Source organism: Bipolaris zeicola (assembly GCF_000523435.1).
Source record: "Bipolaris zeicola 26-R-13 unplaced genomic scaffold scaffold_54, whole genome shotgun sequence".
NCBI lineage: Eukaryota > Fungi > Ascomycota > Dothideomycetes > Pleosporales > Pleosporaceae > Bipolaris > Bipolaris zeicola.
In genome coordinates, this window is record NW_006912103.1 from 133,712 (window position 1) to 142,543 (window position 8,832).

The 8,832-nt window shown below is 48.2% G+C and overlaps 2 protein-coding genes across 2 annotated transcripts; one reads left to right on the plus strand and one right to left on the minus strand.

The window, feature by feature from the left end:
- Window positions 1-876: 876 nt before the first annotated feature.
- On the plus strand, window positions 877-1,196 carry COCCADRAFT_35926 (uncharacterized protein; the record flags this gene model as incomplete). The annotated part of the gene is made up of 2 exons (XM_007713085.1): window positions 877-1,054; window positions 1,150-1,196. The coding sequence occupies 2 exons, from the start codon at window positions 877-879 to the stop codon at window positions 1,194-1,196; spliced, it is 225 nt and encodes a 74-aa protein (XP_007711275.1).
- Window positions 1,197-5,274: 4,078 nt separating this feature from the next.
- COCCADRAFT_93474 (uncharacterized protein) lies at window positions 5,275-6,033 on the minus strand (the record flags this gene model as incomplete). Its single annotated transcript, XM_007713086.1, has 1 exon — window positions 5,275-6,033. One exon carries the CDS (start codon window positions 6,031-6,033, stop codon window positions 5,275-5,277), a length of 759 nt encoding a protein of 252 aa, XP_007711276.1.
- Between the last annotated feature and the right edge of the window lie 2,799 nt (window positions 6,034-8,832).

Here is an 8,832-nt window from a genome sequence, read left to right on the forward strand (position 1 = left end):
CCCGGCATAATTAGGCCCCCGACGACCCAAAGAGCCCATCTTTTGCTACTCTCAGTCAAGACGGCCCTCCCTTATTCGTATTTACATACCGACTTGCTACTTTCTCCTACACTGACTATGCTACCAGCACCGCGGCTGACCCTGAGCCAAGCCCAAAGCACTTCCGCTGTGCAGCCATCTCTACCCTAGCGCAGCCAAAGTGACGACGACGATGATGCTGATGATGATGATGATGCAACAAAACGATGAAGCCCTTGTAGTTTCCCCTCCCCCCCTTTCCCGTCGCGTAACTTTGGCGACTTGGGACACCATGCGGCTTCAGCATTCTGCGCTGCCAAATACCTCTAGCTGCTGTAAACGAATCTTGCCATCCTTGCTACCATTGGCCCACATTCGTTGGTCTGGGGTTTCGATTTTATTTTATTTTATTATTCTTCTCTTTCTTCTTTCAAGGGTTTTTTTCCCAGCTTGGCCGCCCTAGCCGCAAGAAAACTGACTCTGGCAGTTTCCTTTGGCAAGATTCCCATAGCGTCTCCAACGGGAAAAGATCTTCGGCGCTTATGGTGACGAGTCAGGCCAGGCTTTGTCGAGATAATGCCGTGAATGCCAGGGGTCACAACACGTGGCAACCGATTCCTTTTGCCTAGCGGCCGCTGGCGTGAACGATGTAGCATAGTGTAACACCGACGCGTCTGCCCATGCTTTTTCCCACTCTGCCAAAGCCAGGCATTCGATTTGCATCGCATCGTGAACGCCTCTCGCCAAAGCCTCTCAGCACTACTGCAAGGCTGGCCTGCAGCACCTCCTCATCACCATCACCACCAATAAGCCGCACTCGTTGGCCTTTGGCACAAATTGTCAGCATGGCTTTCCGACATGCTCTTTCTGACACGCTTCTCATTTGCAGCTTGTTTCAACAGGGGTCTACATGATGCCCTATGCGGCACCTTGCCGAGATTGAGCGTATCTCCTCACGCTGCGCTGCTGAAGACTTTTATCTCCACCCATATTGCCCTGGTTATTGCTCTCGTCGTCTTTTTTTTTCTTCGACACGGTCATTCTCTCGGGTGGGGCTTCCGGTGCATTTCGCCCGCCGCACAAATGTCGGTGAGACGACAGTACGCTCGTGATACACATTCATGGGAGCAGGGAGGGGATGTTTGGCCGATGGATTCATCGATCTCGACCAGTCATGAACCAAACTCGAGATCTTCAGCTCTGGCTGCCCCAAAACTTCGGCTCCTGACAAGGCGCGAACTGGACGCTCGGTGATGCCGGCTAGTGTTTCCAAAAAGGCGAGACGGTTATGGCCAGCTAGCACGTGATGGTGCCGCGGCTGCATCCGGGACACATTCTCGAACCCCATAGCCCAAAGTATCGAGACATCGCGCATGATATGCTTCAGCTATGCAGACTGTGGCGTCTCCTAGCAGTAACATGTAATCACTCCTAATCACTGTGTCAGTGCGAGCGCCTGTCCTCGCAATATCTGACTCGGCTCGCCGACTCCATGTGGAGCTCGTCGGCGGCCCTACACCGATGGCCCCACGATGCCCTTCATGCCTTGAACCTCCTCAAAGCACTCGGGCATTCTCCAAGGCCCAGAAATGGTCGTGCGCCGTCAAGGAAGCGCCGTCAAAGAAGCGCCTTCGAGAACAATTCTTGCCGTCTTCCCGCACCACGGATGATGCGCCATGTCTCCTCAAATCCATGGCTCGACTTCGGGAAGGAGCTCCATGGAGTAGTCTGGGATTGATTTGCGCCTACTAACGGTTAACTGACTAAGGATAGTCGTGAACAATTTTTTTTTCGCCCGCCATGACCGTCACTCGCCGTCACTCGCCACAATCGCAGCAGCAAGACAGAGTCGGGGACTGAGCTTCTGTGATAGCTTGTCCCGTCGGTTCATTAGCACCTAACATGACACGACCTATACGAGGATGAGAAAAGTTGTCGCAATCATGCGGTAGCAACGCTAAGAGCCATCGAACCACCACATCGTGGGGCTTGACTAGTGAGGGACACTGGCTTATGTGTGTCTCTGTGTGGGGGTACCCGTTAGTAACAGGGGAGCAAAGAGCTGGAGTCTTGTCTCGGAGCTTTAACAGCAGCCCGTCACTCACGGCTACACCACGTCCGCCCGTAAGACACATGGCCCAGTGCACGCACACACGCCTCAACCCTAGGTCGTCCCTCGTTGCGACGGACGGGACCAGTGCAAATTCACCAACTAACCTCCTCACCGCCCACACAATGGATCCAAACCACTCTTGCGCGCACTCTAGCCGCACTAACTGCCCTCCGCGGGGACATGGGCTTCCTCCGCGTAACCATGAGTACGCACAAAGAGACGGATAAACATTTAACTCTTGTCTGTCCTCTCCTGCCTTTCGCGGCACCATCCCCACTGTTCCACGATTACCTCCACGGCATCGCTGATGCCGATGCCGTTGCATCGACTCATACTGATGGTCGGCTGTAGGGCTAGAACATAGAGTTGCTGCCTGTCGCAATCTGTGCAGGCCACCAGCCAATCGTTCATGCCTACTTCCACCTCTTCGGTATCACTCTCGTGCCATGATTGCACTCCTCGTACCGCCCCGCGGCCCTCATAATAACCCCGTTATACACCGCAAACCCTTGCTTGGATGATCGCCAAGGGGCAGTTTCTGCCAAAAACCAAGGCCGTTTACACGCTCTACGCGACGTTGGCAACAAAGCCCTTTGACAATCATACACCAGGCAGAATTGGGACAACCGAGTAGTTGAACGCGGCTAACAGCAATATGGTGAGGCTTACAAAGATTTGACCTGATCTACTTCGTAATACATACACGACACCAGCATGCGACTGAAAACGGCCTCAACTCAAACGGCTACTGCCAGCTTGGGGGAAATTCGCTCAAGGATGAAGCCCCAGCATTGCGATTGTGGACACTCTTGGTCTTGGAAGGTACCATGTTCGCAAATACCTATGGCAACTGCCCCTAGTGCCTCAGAAGCCCGACAGCACATGTGCCAAGACTTCTCATGTCGCGTCAGAGCACCCCGTTCGGCTGTGACTGTATGGTATTACAGAAGACAGAACACGCATAGTTTCCAGGTTATGTCGTGTCAATGTAACGTCAAGGCTATATTACTTTGAAGCGAAGGAAGCCCGTACTAGTGGCGCAGCATCCAAGCGTCTGTAGGTAAGGGTCTCGGCGCGCCACGGTACCCGTACCTGAAACTCCACCCGCGAGATTACTTGCAATCGCTTTCAAAAAAAAAGAGAATTTCCCAATACGTGCAACACGGGTCACTTTCCCTTTTGTGATTTTGGTGATTGCGCTGGCGCCCATGTTCTTGGTCGAGCGGTATTTTAGAGCCTTTTTTGCCGGCCAATCTTTACTACTAACTTACATATTTGTCTTTGTGTGCCCAGACTTGTCCCCATTCCCACTTTCCCACTTTCCCGGTTTTTTTCTCTTGTATGTGTGTCTGCCAAGTAAACAATGCCTCGCGAGAGAGGAGAGCGCCATTATATTTCTCGTGTTAGAGAAATTACAGAGAGAAAAAAAAGGGGGGGAGAGCCAGCAGGCGGAGTCGTCGGTGATGGTGGTGGCTGCTCATTATTGTAAGTATGTGATAAGTAGCGCTGCAACGCTCATCACACTTTTGCCATATCGGATAACGGAAACACGGTATTCCGTTGCATATGATGGCCGCTTTCTACTCAGCTCTGCTATTACAAGGGTTTGGGGAAACTCTAGCGCGCATGCAATAACCATGTGGGCAGACAAGTCAAGAAAAAAGCCGTCATGACTTGGTTAATAAGAGCACACATATATACTCCGCGGGCGTTTTTTGGGTCACACTCCCCCCCCTTCCCCCCTTCCCCCGCGCCTCAACGGGAACCGCTAGAGTTTCCTGTATACCTCGACGTTTTAGCAAGAAATTCAAGAATATAGTTCACCCTGACACACACACACACATCCTTTCAATGAACCAGGGGCTCCAACCTGATATAGGGGTGGTGTGGTTGCCCCTACCACCCAAACCATCTGCACCGTGTTTCGAATGTTGTTGTTTTTTTGCCTACAGCTTATTCAAGCTCCCGGAAAATAAAACGGCTTCTCTCTGGGTTTAAGAGGGCTGTTTGGCGCAAAGTAAGCGTGATGAATGTCATGGAGGAAAATGTTTTCTTGTGGGCTTTTTTTTTAGAAGTATCCTGAATCCGTGGAAAAAGTAGAATGGCGGCTTGAACAACGGTGATGTGTGTATAATAAGGTCGATTAAGAGCTAAATGACTCGCTCTAGTAGTATAGATTCTCCTCGACATGTTTGTGGGGAAAGAAAAAAAATGAAGTCGTGTACGAGATGTAGCACTAGACTTCCTAGACAATTTGATTTGATGGGGTAATCGGCGCTACGCTATGCGATTTTCTAGCTTTATGGTATTAAGAGTGGGATAATTTTCATTCAGGAGAATATGGGGGGGGGGTAGGAGTGGCGTCGAGTGAATCGGTATACGACATGTGTGCTTCGTAACTAATGCAAACCATCATACTCTAAAAATGCTAATCGCGTTGGTACTAGTGTTGAAGTAGCCGTGATATATCATCATGCCTCAAGTAGTACAGTTTGGTTAAATCAAGAACGTTGAAGCGGAATGTGGACCCTAACGCTAGTAGTAGGCGAGTTTGGTACGTGATGATATAAGTACATCGACGTCTTACTTCTTTTCACACTTAGATATCGCTTTTTTTCCCAGGTGGTGTTTGAAATAAAGTCAATGAGTTGAGGTTAGTATAACATTTAGTACATCGTACACTGCATCTCTACAACTATTCAAAGAACATTGTTGCATCACACAAACCACATATACACCAGCAGTGACGACTTATCAAACAACAATCAAAACCTCTTGAATACTCGAAAAAGATTCTCATGAGAATACATCATACAATAACCTCAAATCGTGATACCATAACACCATCGCTCGTCAAAAGTCCAATATGATGGAAAATAAAAACAACCCGGGTATCGTGCTTGCCCCCCAAACCGAAAGAAAAAAATCCACTCAAACAACAAAAGACGCCAAGGAAGACGAAACGTAAATAGAGAGAGAGAGAGTTTTACCGGGGACCTTCAGGCGTAAAGCCAGCGGTGGCATTCGGCGTTGTCAAGGTATCGAGAGAGTGTGAAGCCGGGGACCTTCAGGGAGTAAACCCAACGGTGGCATTCGGCATTGTCTAGAGAGAAGTGGCATCCGGCCCTGTCAACAAGTGCTACCTAGCAGTTCGCTGGAGCATTCTTCATCTCGCTTGTTGACAGGCTGTCGAACCTGATGTTTGGCTGGGTAGCGAAAATACCCAAGTGCCTGTACTCGATATGGTAAAGCGAGTTTGGGCTGAGATTGACGTAACAGCGTTTCTTGAACGCGTCACAACCGGATGCCACTTTGGCCACGCGGACCTCTTCCGCTTGGGCCTGCTCCTTTGAGTTCTCACACAGCACAAAAAACTTCCACTGCCAATACGGCTTCCTGTTTTGAAGCCGCTGGCCGCCGAAACTCGTCACCAGCCGGAACTTCACGCATTCTTCTCCGTTCTTGCCCCGGTACTTTCCGACAACCACCACAGGATGTTCCTCTGGAGAGGAGCCATCCTGGCGTTGCCAGAAGATGGAGCTTGGAGGAGGCGTTCCGAGGTATAAAACTTGCCCTTCTGTGAGCTTGTCGAAATCCGGTGTCGTCACCGGCTTGTCGAGGGACTTTGGCGGGGAACCACTCCGCCAGTTCTTTGCGTTTGCCCATGAGTTCTGGGACTTTGGTGGTGACGATGATGATGGTAAAGAGGAGAAGGAGGGTCGGCTTCTCCAGGAGTCGGATGATGACGAAGAAGAAGAAGAGGAGGAGGAGGTTCGGCGTCGCCAGGAGTCGGATGGTAATGACGATGATAATGAAGAAGAAGATGAGAAAGATGATTGGCTTCGCCAGGAGTTCGCTGATGGTTCAGCTTGACCCCACCGTGTGTTGCCAGAGGATGCCATTATGATATTGGCTTGTCATTAAAAGAGGATTTATGGGTGATGGATGGTGAAAGATGAATGATGATTATGTTGAAGTTGTCTTAGTTCTGGTATCGATGTTGGTGGATGGATGGAGGAAAAAAAGAATAGAACAGGAGTTTGGCCATTATATATATAGGACGGCGAGGGTGCCTATTGAGATTGAAAAGTACATGTACTTTTGGCATGTGAAGTGGCATCTGTCTTTGGCATGAGCGAGTGACAGACTATCAGCACCAACTGATGCCATGCGCGAGTAGTGGTTGGTCAAATAAGCAGTCGATCCTGCAGTCTAGGACTATCGATTTATCATGTCTTGGGAGAGGTTCGAAGGATGACTCGAAGGATACAGCGGTATATCGAATCGTATATCTCTCAAGCGTCTCACGCTTTCTGGTTTAATTGCGATAGGACTACATGTGCCATATTGAGAACCGTAACGTATGTAGAATACACAAGAGATAGGGACGTTGCTACGGGGACAATGAGCTGTTGCTTGGAACAGTCGGCCGCTGATACCTGCTGCGTCATTTTAATGTCCAATCACGATTGCCAAGTTTGCACGAAAGGCAGGCTCATGTGGCTCTCGTTAAATTACGAACATCAGACTCCCATATTGATACATCAAAAGCTTAGACATCATGCAACGCCAGTTTTCAATCATACATCGTACATACATCGTCTTACAGGCAGATCTTCATAATGTATTTTTAGTAAATTACCTCATGGCTGCTCCTGTGGTAATGTCCTTTTACGGACATCTTCACTGCTTTCCTTCCAATAACAAGGGTCCAAATGTATATCGCCTTCTGTTTCTTGGTCAAATGGAAAGAACTGAGTCACGATTACTTGTAATATCTTGGAATGTGCTGAGAGAAGTCGTTCACGTGCCCGTGGCCAGGCAATAACGCATAACCTCTTTCAAATGACAGTATCAAAGAGCAAAGATAAGAGGTGGCTACCTAGTATTTGTATTCAGCTCTTTATAAAAGATCAGTATATGGTCCAGTTAATCCAAGGATAATGGATATGTAAACAAGTTCTGAAATTTGTACTGCGTACCGTACTACCGTAAATTCCCTGCCACGTGATATTTTGCACATCACACTGTGGCCTCCCCGTTCTAAACTTAATAACCCCATATCTAACACAAAGGATATTCAATATTTTACATGCCTAGAACTCTACCAGAGTAGATCAACAGCTATATAGAAACCCGTGGAACACTATCATGCAAATGACGCACTCATGTAAGGTAGCTAGCAATTCCAGACTATTATTGGAATCACATGGGTTAAATCTGAATTGTCTCGTCCAGAACCTTCTTTCTAACAATATTAGGCTCCCGACCTGCAGCGTTGGCACACTTTTTCTGTTCCCAGGATAGATTACCAAAGAAACGATACTCTGGCCATTTGAAAGATGCTCGGCTGACCACTATTTCCAATAAGATGTTGTTACCAGGTTTCCTATTTTCACAAGGCAAACGGCCTCCTATCGCGACTGGCAAGATAATCGATTTCAAAAGTGAACTTCTTTCCACTAAGACTCAAAATAAATCGAAAACAGCACAGCGCACGATTGGAACGGCACGCTTCGTCATCTAACAGTGGACAGCAAACAATGCCCAGTAAACCTCGAGGATTATTTGAATATGTGGATTATCTCAGATAGAAGGACGCCAACCACTTGCAGGTATGCGTGTCTTTGTATTAGTCAGTAAAAAGAGCTATAATCAGTATTGTCACATATGCGTAATTCTGTGGAGATGGTAGCGTTCACTTGAGTGTTTCGATTCCAGGGGCTGGATTCAAAATACAAAACAGACTCGTCAGACTATCTAGACGATGCGTCGAGTATTAAATGTTTGTTGCTTGTGCGCATGCTTTGGATATCGGCATATTCCTACACTGCAGACAATTTATGAAATGTCACAACAAGAATAAGCATATCCCTAAACTGGTAACCCATTGTAATAAGAGATTTGATTACGGGAAGACCCCTATTAGGGAACTATTGCAATAGAACTGCACTTACGAATTCGAAAAAACGTGACACCCCATACCTTACATCTAACATACCTATTGACGAACATGTTTTCTTGTATGCTTGGTGACAATCCACTGGTAACGCGATAAGAAAAAGTTCGAAGCAGGCAACACCACCATCTGAAGGTACACTAATCAGCAATGACGGCTTACATACTCTGCCAGTGCACTCGCTGAAGCAGAAACGAGTCTCCATGATGTCTACACATCTTAAAAAAGAAGATAGGATGGAGATAAGAGAGGGGTTCGACGCACAGACCCCCCATTCATCTCAACTATTAGGATAGAAAAAAAAAACAGGATATCAACCACAACCACCACCACAACTACGAGGACCTCAAGAAGAGCAAAAAGAAATGTTGACAAGAGTGGGATTCGAACCCACGCAGATTTCTCTACTAGCACCTGAAGCTAGCGCCTTAGACCGCTCGGCCATCTTGCCAGATGATATATGAAAGTTCAATTTTTTATACCGTCTATATACCAGACGATAGACCACAGCAGCATCGGCAGCCGCGAGAAGCGGGGTGGTGTCCAAAAACTGCGATAGCAACGAAAAGCGTGGGTGTGGGGGGCAATGAGGGGCACTTCAGCCGTCCCACGCAGACCTTTTACACCAGACTCGAGCGGGACCCATCGAAAAGTAAAGAAAAAAGTCAAGAAAAGGGTCCAGCACACCTAAGGCCCTTGTCGCAACCACCCCCCAAGTTGCAAGTCCAAGTCCCCCCCCCCC